This window comes from Danio aesculapii, chromosome 16, assembly GCF_903798145.1.
Source record: "Danio aesculapii chromosome 16, fDanAes4.1, whole genome shotgun sequence".
NCBI lineage: Eukaryota > Metazoa > Chordata > Actinopteri > Cypriniformes > Danionidae > Danio > Danio aesculapii.
In genome coordinates this window covers 42,366,789-42,384,077 of record NC_079450.1, presented here as the reverse complement: position 1 = coordinate 42,384,077, position 17,289 = coordinate 42,366,789, and the positions used below count along the sequence as shown (strand labels likewise).

At 37.9% G+C, this 17,289-nt stretch overlaps 1 protein-coding gene across 1 annotated transcript in view; it reads right to left on the bottom strand.

Moving 5' to 3' along the window:
• rorc (RAR-related orphan receptor C) overlaps window positions 1-17,289 on the bottom strand; it is a 101,185-nt gene that overhangs the window by 43,235 nt on the left and 40,661 nt on the right. The window contains exons 6-8 of the mRNA XM_056476195.1: window positions 15,202-15,323; window positions 14,405-14,537; window positions 14,099-14,206 (exon numbers count right to left, since the gene is read on the bottom strand). Coding sequence (XP_056332170.1) covers window positions 14,099-14,206; window positions 14,405-14,537; window positions 15,202-15,323 — 363 coding nt within the window. The remainder of the gene's footprint in view (window positions 1-14,098; window positions 14,207-14,404; window positions 14,538-15,201; window positions 15,324-17,289) is intronic.

Genomic DNA, 17,289 nt, shown 5'->3' with positions numbered 1-17,289 from the left:
CGGTCTAGGGGTTTTATTAACTGAATAACCAAATATAAACAAAGTGTGGGGAGAAAACACAATAAACGAAGGCTGAACACAAAAGTAGCACAACTCCATGTCTGGACGGCTGCTCAAATCCCCGTCTCTGAAGTGCTGCTGCGCGAGCTCTTAAATCGCCGGCGGTCAATGGTCTGCAAGTGCAGAGGAATCAACTTAATCAAAACACAAACAGCAACAAAACACTAGAGGGCGACAAAGTAACGCAAGTAAATAAATAATAAATACATGGACATGTAACACCTTCATCCCCCAAAAGTGTTACAATTACCACCAAAACACCAGGTCATGCACCTTACCCACTTATTCCACCCGAGACAGTGCATCAGCCACCACATTGTCACAACCTCGGACATGCTTAATGTCAAGGTCGTAGGGCTGCAAAAAAACACTCCAGCGCATAAGACGCTGATTAGAGTTACGCATCGTTTTCAAGAAAGTGAAAAGTTTGTGGTCACAGTATACAACAATCGGATGATAATTGTTCAGGTAAACTTCAAAATGTTGGATGGCAAGAACCATGCTAAAGCCTCCTTTTCAATAGTAGAATACCTCCGTTGAGTAGAAGTAAACTTCTTTGAAAAGTAACAAACTGGATGTTCCACTTCATCAGCACCTCTTTGCTGAAGGACAGCTCCCGCACCAACGTCACTTGCATCCACTGCAAGACTGAATGGCTTCAAATGATCTGGTGCAGCCAACACTGGAGCTGAAATCAACAAAGACTTGATATTCTCGAATGCACATTGGCATGCATTAGACCACTCAAATTGGATCTTTGGACTCAAAAGATCGGTTAGCGGAGAAACAACCATAGCAAAGTTCTTGCAAAATGAACGGTAATAACCTACCATACCGAGAAAACGACACAATTGCTTACGGTCCTTCGGAGGGGAAAAATCACAAATCGCAGTCACCTTAGCAGCAACTGGGCGCACCATTACCAATTACTTTTCCCAGGTAATCAATAGTGGCTTTAACAAATTCACATTTGGCCAAGTTAACGGTAAGCTTAGCTTCTGCCAATCGATTAAAAACTTGTCGAAGTAAACTCATGTGCTCTTGCCATGTGGAACTATATAACACTACATCGTCCAGGTACGCTTCACAATTTGGAACACCGGCCAACACGGTGTTAACGAGCTGTTGGAAAGTACTTGGAGCGTTTTTCATCCAGAATGCCATCACCCTATAATTAAGAAAAGCATCCGGGGTGACAAACGCTGATATTTCTCTTGCACGTTCAGTCAACGCCACTTGCCAATATCCCTTTAATAGATCGAGTTTCGAAACATATGTAGCAAAACCTACAAGATCCACACAATCATCTATTCTTGGCAAAGGATAGCAGTCACTTTTAGTTTCGGCATTTACACGTCGATAATCCATACAAAATCTAAATGTGCCATCAGATTTTTCTACCAGCAGACATGGTGAACTCCACGGACTAGTAGTGGACTCAGCAATGCGATTTTCCAACATATACTCAACCTCTTTTTGCAGAAACGAACTTTTAAGTGGATTAACACGATATGGATGTTGTTTTATCGGCTGGGCAAAACCGACATCAATATCATGCTCAATAACAGAGGTTAAACCAGGAATATCACTGAACAACATTGGGAAACTTCTCACTAACCCAATGACTTCAGCTTTCTCAGCTTAAGACAAGTGTAGTAGTTTGCTAGTCAAATTTGTAAGCATCTCAGAATTTTTCAATCTACCCACTGTACATCTAGATGGTTCTACATCTTTTTCATCGACTAGTTCAGATGCAAATACACCCACAGATAGTGAGTCTTGAACAGGTACGTGTACGTTTTCAACTTTTTCAGTATCTGACGTTCTCTTATAATAGGGTTTAATCATGTTTACATGACAAACTCTTGGACTTTTTCGACGATCAGGCGTATGGATAACGTAATCTCGATCTGACAGTTTCCTTTTGATCTCGTAAGGACCACTATAACGAGCTTGCAATGACTCACCAGACACTGACAATAACACCAAAACTTTGTCACCAGGGCTAAAATTTTGTTCTCTTGCTTTCTTGTCGAACCAATTTTTCATCTTTTCTTGTGATATTTCAAGATTTTGCTTTGCCAATTCACGCACTGTATAAACGTGTACGAAACTGTGAAAAATACTCAGGAACAGTGGTGCTTTTTGAATCAGAGAGCCACTTCTCTTTCAATACGGCCAAAGGACCGCGCAAATTGTATCCAAACACGAGCTCTGCAGGGCTAAACCCAAGTGATTCTTGAATCACCTCTCATGAAGCAAAAAGTAACCATGGAAGTCCTTCCTCCCAATCTCTCTCGAGCTCAAAACAGTACGTACACAACATAGACTTTAAAGTCTGATGAAACCTCTCCAAAGCACCTTGACTTTCTGGATGATACGCAGTGGAGACGTTATGTTTTATACAGAGTCGTTTTAGTACTTGAGAAAACGTTCGAGATGTAAAATTTGTTCCTTGATCACTCTGAAGTATTTTTGGCAAACCAAAAAGCGTGAAAAACTTGACCAGTGCTTTGGTGATCGCTCTAGTGGTTACGGAACGCAAAGGAATTGCCTCTGGGAAACGTGTAGTCGCGCACGTAATCGTTAAAAGGTACTTGCAGGCAGAATTTGAACGTGGAAGAGGTCCTACACAGTCGATTAAAATATGTTCAAAAGGCTCAGGAATTGGAGGAATTGGATAAAGTGGTGCAGGTTGGATAGTTTGGTTGGGTTTTCAACAACTTGACAATAATGACAAGTCTTACAAAATCGTGCAACATCCCCCTTTAAACCAGGCCAATAAAAATTTCGCAAAATCCGGTCGTATGTTTTTAAAATACCCAAGTGACCAGCTGAACCGTTGTGTGCACAGTCTAAAATCATGTCTCGATAGTCTACTGGAATTATGATTTGATTTACTACATTCCAGTCTTCAGAAGATTTTGGAGATACCCACTTTCTCATCAAAATGCCGTTCCTAAGAAAATACATCTGAGGCGCACAGGTATTCTCGTCCTCTGGTCGAACTAATTCAAAAAGCGAGGCAAGAGTAGAATCTGATTTTTGAGCATCAATTAACTTCTCAGGACACAGAGACAAATCAGCACAGTCTATAGCACCCTTCTCAGCACTCACATGAATCAGATCTGCTTTTTCCTGTAGAGGAACAGAGAAGTCAGTTGTGTCAGGATTCACAATGAATGTGTCACATTAATCAACACTTTCAGAAAACTCATCAGATTTAGTCATAGAACGAGACATCCGGATACTTAAGCGCACAGTCATCACCACCAGCGAGTGGTTAAATAACAACTTCAGGTGACACATTAAAATCGTTCCATACACTACCTCCCGCCAAATCATTACCTAGAATGAATGTTACACCAGCAATGGGAAGAGAATAACGAACACCAACGATCACGTCACCACTCACTAATTCAGACTGTAGATTGATTTTATGCAACGGAACATCAGCAACTCCCATCTCAAAACCGCGCACTAATATCGCACTACCAGTGGCAGTTTTCTCTGATAATGGCAAAACTCCTTCCAAAATTATGGAAAGACTTGCGCCAGTATCCTGCAAAATGCATACAGGCACAGGCTTACTCAAGTTGGGAATGGACACAATTCCATAGTGCAAGAAAGGCGCATAACAATCTTTAGTAGGATTAAAACCAGACTCGGACGTGCAGTTAAAATTCGAACTGGAGTCAACAGAAATTAACCCAACAGGTTTCGCTTTCGCTTTCTTTCTCAACACAGGGCAATTTGCAATTAAATGACCAGGGGTCTTGCAATAAAAACAAGCCCTTTCAGCAGTCGAAACAGTGGACCTAATACTGAGTGATTTACGAGGTGGAGAAACAGGTGTTTCAGCAAAAACTTTCTCTCATGGTTTCTCTTTAAACGTGATTTTGTGCATTAAAACAAAGTCATCTGCCAAAGTAGCAGCTTTGTGGAGTGTATCAGCCTTCTGTTCATTAAGATAAGTAGAAAGAGCAGCTGGTACACAATTTTTAAACTCTTCCAAAAGAATAAGTTGTCTCACTTGTTCCTTACTCTCGGCTTTTTGAGACATGCACCACCGATCAAACAACATCTCTTTCTCTCGCGCAAACTCAACATAAGACTGGTTTGGAAGTTTTATATAATGCCGAAAATGCTGTCGATATGCCTCCGGAACCAACTCGTATGCTCTCAATATAGCAGCTCTCACCAGCTCATAGTCAGCTGTTTCTTCAATAGACAATGAAGCGTATGCTTCTTGTGCTTTACCGGTTAACACACACTGCAATAGCAGTGACCAAACATTTTCCGGCTACTTCAAAGAAGCAGCGACTCTCTCAAAGTGACAAAAATATTTCTCAACATCCTTTTCACAAAAAGGAGGAACCATATTGTGATTTCGACCAACGTCAAATTCATTAGAGACTACAATTTTCCCGCTCATCTCTAATTCTATACGCTTTACTGCATTTTGATGATCGATTTTACGCTTACGCAACTCTAATTTAGCATTTTCTAACTCAATTTCTTTTTCTTTTAATGCCAATTGTTTCAAACGAATGATGTTTTCACTTACTGAAGGATCAGCCACTTCCTCCACAAGACTAACAGTCTCTGCAGGCATTTCTAAAACGCCCAATTCCACCAAATAACCTTTTAACACATTTCGTAGAGTTTCCTTCAAAGTCTTATATCTTGGAGCAATTTCAATTTCAAAAGACTCTGCAATTTGCAATACCTGCTCTTTTGTGCACGAGAAAAGCAGTTCTTTAGAAGGAGACTCCCGAAATGTGTCAACTATAGACACCATCTCCGACGTACGCAGTTATGCTCACAAAAACAATTAAATAATGGTTTTAACGATAAATATTTTAAACCAAACGTTTACAAATATTTAAACCATCAAATAATCTAAACGAAAGAGTATCAACTCACCTTATTAAGCAGAAATCATTAACAAAATTGAATTTTGCCAACTTACTCATATACACACACAGCCGCACACACAGTCAGGCTGTAATAATACCAGGTCTACGAAACACACGAAATTGAAAGGTTTTCAATTTAAATTCACAAAATTCGTAACCAAATGCAATCCCCTCAAAACTAATGTATTTACCCCATTTAACACAACAGTTTTCCCTAATCTTCAGTGGCGTAAGGGGCTCGAGGTGACTTTAAACGCTGAAATCATGAACACCGTGTACTGACCCAATTGATAGATCAGCAGCAGGTGCTCTGAAGCGTACCCCCACTCCGAATAACCACAAAAATAAAAAAAGCAAAACAACAAAGTGGCAGGTCCACAACCTACCCAGCAACTAAATTAAATAGGGCAAATACTCACATATGGGATGCAAGGTCACTCACACGAAAGCATATCCAGATGAATCACGAAATGAACGGGGTGGCCATACATCTTTCCTACCACACTAAACAGCTGAAGCATAATCGAAAGCTTTTTTGGACGAGCCCCCAATTAATGTTACGACCACGGTCACAACATTAAATGAGGGAAAAACACAAAACGGATAGGTCTAGGGGTTTTATTAACTGAAAAACCAAATATAAACAAAGTGTGGGGAGAAAACACAATAAACGAAGGCTGAACACAAAAGGAGCACAACTCCACGTCTGGACGGCCGCTCAAATCCCCGTCTCTGAAGTGCTGCTGCGCGAGCTCTTAAATCGCTGGCGGTCAATGGTCTGCAGGTGCGGAGGATTCAACTTAATCAAAACACAAACAGCAACAAAACACTAGAGGGCGACAAAGTAACGCAAGTAGATAAATAATAAATACATGGACATGTTACACTTGTTATCAAGACGACTCGTTTGAAGCACTATGAGTAAAGTCTTTTATAGCTGAATCAATAGTTTTAAACACTGTACACTTACAGATTTAAGCCTTAGCTGGATATTTCACTTCACTTAGAGCTGTGTTACACATTACATGGAAGGGCATTTTCAAAAACCCATAATATGGGCTCTTTAAGTTAACTCCACCCCCGCCTGCGCTCTGCCAATCTCGTTGATCACCAGCTGCAGGCTGCAGATGTGGTTCAAGTCGAACGCACCTAACGAAAATCTCCTACTCAAACTTTGCCCTGGAACCAAGAATGGGTGTGAAAGTCTCTGGAAGTAACCCCACTAGGGAAAACCCCTTTTTTGTCCACTTTTCTTATTTTCTGCAAAATTATAACAAAGATTGTGCTCCGCATATCCTCTGGTCTGTGCCACAAACTCCACGGAAACGACAAAAGGACTTCCCTACTTCCAAGCATCTGAGAAAATTTCAGGAAGAGAGAGAAAACCCAAAAATGCAGGTAGTCATGCCTTTTTAAAGCTGTGCCCCTTTATCAAATTGGTGTTTTCATAGTCCTGGTGGTTCTTAATAGTCGTATGGGACTATTAGATTTGCCATTCTTTTATCTAAACTCTTAATTTTCCTTGCTTTCTGTTTCTGTGTTTTTGTTGTTATGTTGTGTACATTTGTTTGTTATATTTTAGACTAGTCAATAAATCACTTTTTAACCACATTGGACTGCCTTCGTCTGCCTCACAGAAATGGTCACTTTATAGGTAAAGATCCTTGCTACCAGCTTATTCAGTTTAATACAACTTATAAACTATTAATCTACTTTAAGAGAAGTAGCTATAATTTGTTTTCTAAATAAATAAACAATTAAAAGTCTGCTCAAACGAGTGGGCAAAGCCATTAGCTATGTTTTCATCCAAAAATGCGAATGAACTTTATGCGCAAAACTGGATTTTCGCATAAAAAACCTGCGAATAAAACAGCGTTTCCATCCAACGAGTTAAAGCAAACAAAACAGTCACTTTCTGATTAAGTGAAATATATCAACAGTAAAAACTGAATTTGCTGCAGTTGGAGAAGCTACGTCAATCTTTTCTTCATTTAATAAATGATTTGCACCTTAGAAGGCAATCATGACAGGCAGTGAACGCGCGGTGGCGTTTGAAGGTGTCAGACGCGGAGCACTGACACTCTTGATTCTGGAGGTCATTAATAATATAATAACACTAATACCTAAACGGTAAGGCATTTTAGAATGACCTAAACAACATTTCAGATGTTTTACAATGTGCTCAGCCTAATGGTGTGTCCATTTACACACATTTTCATCATCACATGAACTCTTATCACAAAATCACATGACCTTTTTTAATTCGCATACTGAAATTTGTGCGGTAAAAGTGGTTCCATCATAGTTTATCTGCATCTTTTCTTATCAAATAAAAAAAATTATCCTACTCTGTTATGAATTTATAAATAACTTACCTGATCTCTCTCTACTTCGAAATGCACCCGCAAACGCAAATGACCTTGATGTAGTAACCAGCAGTATGGATGCCATCTTTACTAGCACTCTAAATACTGTGGCACCCATCAAACTAAAAAAGGCTAGAGAGAATAAAACTACACCGTGGTATAATAGTCAAACCCGCGCTCTCAAAACAGCAACCCGTGCCCTGGAACGTAAATGGAAAAAAACTAATTTAGAAGTATTTAGAATTGCATACAAAGACAGTATGTCCAGCTATAGGAGGGCTTTAAAATCTGCCAGGGCTGAGCACCTCCGCAAACTGATAGAAAATAATCATAACAATCCTAGATTCTTATTTAACACCATTGCTAAATTAACAAATAATCGGTCATCTTTGTAACAAAACGTTCCACCGCAAATTAGTAGTGATGACTTCATGAATTTTTTCAGTGATAAAATAGAAGGCTTTAGACAGAAAATAGGAGATATTAAACTTTCTGCACCGCCTTATACTTCAGATCCAGTAAACACGTCTCTGAATCTAAATAACCTACAGTGCTTTAAAATCATAAAACAGGAAGAGCTAGACAAAATTATAAATAGCTCTAAATCAGCTACGTGTATATTGGACCCAATTCCAACAAAGTTACTGAAAGAATTGTTACCTGTTATAGGAGAACCTCTTCTTAACATTATCAACTCTTCTTTATCTTTAGGCCATGTTCCAAATCCTTACAAGTTAGCTGTTATTAAACCTATTATTAAGAAACCACAACTGGAACCCAGCAACTTAGCTAATTATAGGCCTATTTCAAACCTTCCATTTATATCTAAAATACTAGAAAAAGTTGTTTCTGCTCAATTATGATCCTTTCTGCAGACCAACAATGTTTTTGAAGTGTTTCAGTCAGGTTTCAGAGCTCATCACAGTACAGAAACTGCATTAGTGAAAATAACCAACGATTTACTCTTAGCTGCTGACCAAGGGTGCATCTCGCTATTAGTTCTACTCGATCTTAGTGCGGCATTTGACACCATTGACCATGGTATCCTTATTAATCGCTTAAAGTCTACAGGTGTCCAGGGACATGCCCTACAATGGTTTAAGTCATACTTATCTGACCGTTACCAGTTTGTGAATATTAATGGACAGCCTTTACAAATCAGCCCAGTAAAATACGGGGTCCCTAAAGGATCAGTTTTAGGCCCTTTGCTGTTTACAATATACATGCTACCCCTGGGAGACATTATTAGAAGACATGGGATCAGCTTTCACTGCTATGCAGATGATACTCAATTATATATTTCAACTAAACCTGACGAGATGTCTAATCTGTCCAAGCTAACTGAGTGTATTAAAGATGTTAAAGACTGGATGACCAACAATTATCTTCTCTTAAACTCAGACAAAACAGAATTATTACTTATTGGGCCAAAATCCTGTACACAGCAGATCTCACAACTCGACCTACAATTAGAGGGATACAAAGTTAGCGTTAGCTCTACTATAAAAGATCTGGGTGTCATATTAGACAGTAATTTAACTTTTAAAAATCATATATCCCATGTCACAAAAACTGCTTGCTTTCATCTGAGAAATATCGCTAAGTTACGAAGTATGCTATCCATCTCAGATGCAGAAAAGCTAGTCCATGCTTTTATGACTTCTAGGCTGGACTACTGTAATGCACTGTTTGCTGGCTGCCCAGCATCCTCTATTAACAAACTTCAATTAGTACAAAATGCAGCTGCCAGAGTTCTTACCAGGTCTAGAAAATTTGATCACATCACCCCAATTTTATCCTCCTTACACTGGCTGCCTGTTAAGTTTCGTATTGAATTTAAAATATTGCTTCTTACATATAAAGCTTTAAATAATCTAGCTCCTGTTTATCTAACCAATCTTCTGTCTCGCTACAATCCAACTCGCTCTTTAAGGTCTCAAAACTCAGGGCTTCTGGTAGTACCTAGAATAGCAAAGTCGAGTAAAGGAGGTCGAGCCTTCTCATTTATAGCTCCTAAACTCTGGAATAGCTTTCCTGATAACGTCCGAGGCTCAGACACACTCTCCCAATTCAAAACTAGATTAAAGACCTATCTGTTCAGTAAAGCATACACTTAGTGCACCACTTGGGGGCTTCCACACAGGTTATGCATCTTGTTGATATACACTGTGAACATCAGCTACGCTAATTATTTTCTTTATTCTCCATTTCCACCTGGGGATACTCTTCCCGAGGCCCTCAGACTATGCAGAGTCACTGATTCGATCCAAGACCAACGACGAGATGATCCCAAGGTTTTATATCCTGAACCTGGCCGAATCCTGAGCAGCTACTGTGATGGCCATGGAGGAGTGGAGAACATGAGACTGATTCCTGTGACGCTCCAGAGACAGACGAGTCTTCGCTGAGGCCAGCTTCCAGCCTCCGCCACTGAGACTACAGCTCTGCACAAAACGTTTGGCCAGCGGAGAAATTAAAATGGTCGTGCCCAACTGAGCCTGGTTTCTCTCAAGGTTTTTTTTCTTCACTTCCGCCTTTAGTGAAGTTTTTTTCCCTCTCCGCTGTCGCCACTGGCTTGCATGTTTCGGGATCTGTAGAGCTGCGCATCGTTGGATTTGCTCTTCAGTATTTGGACTCTCAGTAGTGATTATTAAACCACACTGAACTGAGCTAAACTGAACTGAACTTAAACACTACAAACTGAACTACACTGTTCCTATTTACTGTGACCTTTTATGTGAAGCTGCTTTGACACAATCTACATTGTATAAGCGCTATACAAATAAAGGTGAATTGAATTGAATTATGCAGATAAGATTTTTTTTATGCGCATTTTCTAAATTTATGCGCATCATGGCGTTTCCATCAACCATTTTAATGCGCATAAGCAAAATGCGCATAAAAATAGGTGGATGGAAACATAGCTACAGTTATATTTCATTCATTCATTTTTGCTTAGTCCCTTCATTAATCAAGGGTCGCCACAGCAGAATGATCCGCCAATGTATCCAGCATATGTTTTACGCAGTGGATGCCCTTCCAGCCACAACCCAACACTGGGAAACACCCATACGCACTTGTATTCACAGACACACACTACAGCCAGTTTAGCTTATTCAATTCACCTATACCGCAGGTCTTTGGACTGTGGGGGAAACCAGAGCACCCAGAGGAAACCCACACAAACTCAGGGAGAACAAGCAAACTCCACACAGGAATGTTAACTGACCCAGCTGGGGCTTCAACCAGCGACCTTCTTGCTGTGAGGCGATCATGCTACCCACTGCACCACTGTGACATCCATTGTTATATTTAATAACTTAAATTAACTATAAGTTCATTCTCAATATTCCTTATTAATAATAACTTATAATATTGATCATTAATATTCATAAACTGAGCTTATATAGCTACACCACATAGCATTGTCTTTAGAATTATTACTAGGTCTCCTGAACCTGTCTCCTTTCAGTACAATAACTCCTTTTAATACCTGCTGCCCTTGGATTCCCTTTCCCGTGAAGGCTTAAGGCCTTTGACACCCTGTTTGAGATCATGAGACTTTGGTTGACATGAGTAGGTATAGCTGCTGACAAGCTCACTTCTTGAACGGGGGAGTTCTGATCCTTCTAACTCAAAGGGAGTCTCACTCACATCCCTAAAATCAAACACATGGGCACCTGATTCTCTGTCCCTTCTTCCTGTGCTTACCTTCTCATTTTCCCAGGCTCTCTTGGCTATCTCAGCTCTACTGCAGACAGGCTATCAACATCAACAATAAGTGAAAGGGCTTTAATAATGGCAGAATGTAGTTGCTTATAAACAGGCTTTTTAACATCACATCTTCCTCTGCTCTAAGGGAGTCTGTGCCATGAAAGAATACTCTACGCAACCATTTATAATACTCTCTGGGAGTTTGTTTCATCTTGTTTCATCTGCAGAGCAGGGAGACAAGAAGCAGAGGGGTTCTTATACATAGTGTATTTGGTTCTCAGAGCTCTACACAGTTCCTAATAGTTTTCAGCAACAGCGGGATTCTGTCATTCCATAAAGTCATGTACATACAGTGAGGTTGTCTTCCTCAGTAGGAGGAGCTTCTTAGCCATATATGCCTCTGGGATATAAGACAAAGCATAGTTGACATCTGTAAGGTATAACTGTGTTGCTACCAGGGGAATCAGGGTTAAACTTTTGCCAATTCCCTAAGCTGATTCAGTCAGCTATTTCTAGCTAACATTGAACCTGGAGATTGATAAGAGAGGCAAGCAGGTTTTCCATAACTGGGGGAGTCTAACTTAGCTCCATGGTAATTATACCATATCCATTATTCTCCCTAAGACCTCATGTCTTTGCTCTGTAACGTAGGGTTTGTCTTGCCACTCTTGGCTTCTAACAATAGCTCGGTCACACCTGTGAAAGTTTCTCAACTGCTGGTTGCTCTCTCTGGCTCTTCCTTTGTCTGTATTTGGGCATACTTGGACTTATTTAGCTGTTGCTTAAACAGATAAAATGTGTGTGAAAAGACGATCTGGGAAGTACAATTTCAGATGCGGATTGGGAATTAGTCTTATGCCGAATTCATAAGTTCTCTGTTTGTGCAAGACATGGACTTTGTGCAAAATTGTATATCATGTACACTGGACAAACCCAAAGCTCTCAAAGCACTTTCAGCATATAGATCCTGCTTGTAATTGTTGTAATTCCCAGCCACTCACGCACATGTTTTGGTCTTGTTTAAAGCTTAACTGCTTTTGGAACACTTTTTAAATCTGTTTTGGGGTGTATCTATCTCCCCTTGCCCACTGATTGCCATTTTTGGGATTTTTCCCATGTCATATAATCTTACAAAGATACAATCTGATTGCACTGCTTTTGTTGGGCTCCTGGCCAAACAACTAATATTGCTTTGGTGGAAGGATCAGAAACCTACAACCCAAACACAGTGGATCTGTGATGTCCTCTTCTTCCTAAAGTTGGAAAAAATTTGACTGTCCAGAGGTTCGTCTAATCAGTTTCAGAAAATTTGGGACCCGTTTAAGAAATATATGCAAGAACAGTCCTTATTCCAGCAAATTGATTGTTTTCCTTTTCAAAGTAGAGTGTATTGTGTGATACAAATTGTACAATTGTAGTTTTTGTTATGCCACATTATTATTTACCCTTTTTTTTGTTGGTAATTTTTATTGTTATTATTATTATTATTTCATTGTATGCACTGTTGAAACTATCTATATTTCTTAAAATATAATAGTTTGTCTTTTTTTACTGTAATTTGCCTTAAATTATTAAAAATAAATAAATAAATAAATAAAAAATGTAGCTTGGGGGCCACTCTGTCAAAAAGTACATAGGTGGCTACATGTCTATAAATATACTCAAGTAAAAGTCAAAATTTACTCATGAGTAAAGATTAACTATTTTTCTAAAGGGACAAGAGGATATAAATCTCCAATTAGTTGTTTAAGCAGCTTTAAAAATTAAAGACCAATAACAAAAATATATATAATTATTTAAAATCTTTTACAAATTATCTTTTTTACCAATTTAAAGAAATCCACAAATTCTAATGTAACATCTGCTATGTTACGTAAATTATGCATAGACAATTTAACATCTAATCCTGGTGCTAACGAACATTAGCAATGTCACAAACACAGTGGGGCAAGTTACTTCCACAATGTAATATATTATATAGTACGAGTTACTGTTTTTTTTTAAGTTGTTGTTGTTTTTGGTAATTAGTTACAATATTAATGTCTCAGAAAGGTGTTACACTACTTTTGTATAACTTTTAGGTTACTTCAACTAAAATAACCACAGAAGTATGACTCAATTTTCAAAAGTATGTCTGTTTTACGTTTTGCTATTAATTGTAATTATTCAGAGATTTTTATTTGCACAAGGAGTCTGGCAACAGCCAGTGCTCCACACAGAGATCTGATCTTTTTACATTTTTTCTTTTAAATATTAAATATATATTTAGCTTTGCATGTATGGCTATGACTGTGTATAAACCTTAATCACTTCTTTGGATGGGGACTTATTACAGTAAAGGTAGCAATTTTATTTTACCCAATAAATGCATTAATAAATAATAATAATTATGTAAATTGTCTGGCAGATGAGATATTGTGTGGCTAAGTTATAAGTACTTCCTCTTGCATGGCAACACACTGAAATTTGTCAGTCCACCACGGACATGCCCTTCAATGAAAACTCTATATCTTTACAATTTAAAATCACAAAGGCATTTGGGTTTCACTGATGTATATATATACATATATACGTGTATATATATATACACGTGTTCAGGTCAGGACTTGTATCAAATGCGTGGATTTTGAGGCAGATTAGACAATGCATGCCTGAGTTATAACAACTTCCTGTTTTGTGGTGAAACATCAAAGTTTTTGAGGCTGCCACGGACATGGCCTTTGACAAAAACTCTAGATCTTTGCAATTTAACATCGCTATCGTCTTTAGATAACAATACGTAATTTTAATGTTGATCTGATGAAATCCCTAGGAGGAGTTTGCTGAAGCACAACACCTGGAAATGGCAAAAAGTGCACGTTTTGCAACTATACTGTTGAGTTTCAGATTTCTCTCCAATATAGCCATATTGCCATACCCACCTCTGTAACCCATATCAAGCTATCATTTTCACCACTTTTGGTGTGTGTGTAAAATGTTTTTGTAAAAACATGTTTATGAAGCAATGACGTTATAACCCAAAATATTCCTTTAGCTCACCAAGAGATTTGAAGAGATCTGTTCCTGCAAATTTGCCATCAAAAAATACTGTGTTGTTTGCTGTGTTAAACATCCGACTCATCCGGACTAGAACTACTTCCATGGACCCTAGTGACAACAACAGCAAAGCACACAAAAAAAGAAAGGAGAGAATACAATACAAATAATTATAGGAAGAAGGATAAGAATAAGGAGACATTCTCATGACAAAGCGAGAAAAGTGACAAGATTTTTAAAGAAAGAAACAGGATAGTAGTAACAGAAGTAACATTATCAGTCTTTAATTTACTGACATATATGCCTCACCACTCTTGAGGAGAGCAATTTGATCATTCTGACAAAGCTGACGGAATCCTGGGATACGTTTAGCAAATTCCACCACATACTGAACGGCATCTGTCAAACGTACAGCACAGTGCTGCCACATCTCATCCACTGGCTACAGAGAGAGAAGGAGAGAAAGAAAGTGAAAAAAGACAATATCAAAACTTTGATTCAAACATTTTTTAAGTCATTACTTTATATATCACATAACTGTCATTTAATTTCTTGTATTTGTGACTTCATGCCAGATAATTTAACAATAAATTGTATGTCTAAGAAATGTATGTACCATACTCAAAACTTTATTTTTTACAATTAATCTTCTTGCAGAAAAACAAATATGTGACTAATGTTGCAGTTTTTTACATGTTTCTCACAGTTAAGAACAAAGTGTACTGTATACATAAAGTCTGACCTTTCTAACTGCACATAATGTATACGCTTAAATTGCTCATGTGCAATGAATGTATTGTTTTGATAGTTTGTCCTCTAGGTGGCAACATTGTTTAAAGAAGCTGATGAGTAGAAACAAGGTTAAAGTTTAGGCTAACCAACTCTATTTTAAATCAGCAAAGATTATTTATTGGCCATAGCATAATTATTATTATTATTATTATTATTATTATTATTATTATGTATTTCTTGGAAAAAACCTATATATATATATATATATATATATATATATATATATATATATATATATATATATATATATATATATATATATAAAATGTAGGGTTTAAAATTAGTGTAGTTCTATAAGAATAAACAACATGTACTTTGCTCTGGTATATGTGGATCTCCTCCCTGCTGAAAACCTTCCATCTGAGAGCCTGCAGTTCCTCTGCTCGATACTGAGTTGTCTCTTTGTGTGAGCGTATAATACTTGCAGCGAGCTCCTCTATCAAAAACCACACAAACAGAAATATGTTACTCTCAGTGCTTAACAGTCCAATCCTTCATCATTTTAAGGGTGATGCATTTATTATGCATTAGTTAAGCTTAGTTAAACTTGTAGATCATGATTAACTTGTTCACAATTATGCATCAGTTAAGCATGAGCAAACACATAATTCATGATTAACTCAACATAAAGTAAAGGCATTTTAACCATTATTTACAATTTGATAAGCCATATATTATTTCTTTGTTTCATTGTGTAACTGAACAACAAGCTACTAATTATGTTTAATTACTGGTAGTTTGCAGCTAACATAGTGTGTAATAAACACCATTAGCAGTTAATTAAGGCTAACATGTCATTATTACAGGACTAATAAAGCCAATTTGACCCCCTAGTCTAAAGTGAAAGTTATATCCACATTAATTAGACCACTTAGTGATTAGTGACAGCCACAGAACTTATAATACAAGATATTTAATAGGAAAATAGCAGTGAAATACATTTTATTTAACAACCAAATGAATAAACCCTTTGTGCTCAGATACAGTCTGCATTTTTATAAATTTCATGGCACAATCTGTGAGCTCCTCTTGCTGGATCAAAAACATTACATGTTGAACAGGTCCTTTTTCTTCTAAAAGGTGTTTTTCGTCATCATCCACGTTACAAGCAAGTAAGTAAAGGTTTATTTATATAGCACCTTTCACAGACATTGAGTCACAAAGTGCTTTACAATAAGAGAAACCAACTAAAAAAACACATGAGAGTAAAAGAACTATAAAAACATTTTAAAACTAATTAAAAATACAAATACACAAACACTAATAATGTTAATTAAAAGCTAATTAAAATGTGTGTCTTTAAATGCCTTTTAAAAAGTTCAACTGATCTTGGAGTTCTCAGTGCTATCGGGAGAGAGTTCCAAAGCCGTGGAGCCACCACACAGAAAGCACGATCACCTTTAGTCTTAAGACGAGTTCTGGGAATGACTAACAGTTCTTTGCCAGAAGACCTCAGAGACCCGCTACAAGAGAGACTGCTTAAAATGTCTTGAATATACAGGGGTGCTTGACCAAGCAGAGCTCTATATGTAATGACCAGAACCTTAAAATTTACTCTAAAACCAATAAGAAGCCAGTGAAGTGGCTTAAGCACAGGTGTAATGTGTGACCTCCTACTGCTGTTAGTTAAAAGCCTCGCTGCTGCATTCTGCACAACTTGCAATCGCTCCATAGAGGATTTGTTCAGACAAGTGAACAGAACATTACAATAATCCAATGGAGAAAAGATGAAGGCATGGACAAGCATCTCCATCTCTTCCTTAGACACAATATCTCTGATTTTTGCGATGATCCTCAGGTGAAAAAAGCATGTACGAACAACAGATTTAACATGGCTATTACAACACAGAGCTGGATCAAAAGTGACACCAAGATTTCTAATATCACTGCAATTTGAAGATGACACACCCCCAAAAACTTGCCTGATCATTGGGGTGATGCTATTTGGAGCAAAAATTTACATTTCTGTTTTATCAGGGTTCACTTGCAGAAAATTGTCTGCCATCCATTTGTTAATGGAGACTAAACAATCCTGCAAGAGAGACAGTTTGTCTAGCCTGTCAGGGCTAAAAGAAAAATATAACTGTACATCATCTGCATAGCAGTGGTAAGATATACCTTTAAAACTACTAATAATCTTACTGAGTGATGCTTACGGAAACCAGACTGAAATTGATTGAAGATATTTCGAGCCTCCAAAACAGTATTCAGCTGCATTTGCAGACCATTTGCCATAGATCAGATTGAGAAGTTTGTTTTCAAGACTCATGTTAATCTTCAAACTATTTTGACCCATGGAAAAAAAAAATCTTTCCGTCTTGCTTTTCATCTGCGCATGCCCAATAATCAACTTCCTATTATCTAGCATACAATTTCTGATACATCCATTCATCCAACAGCAG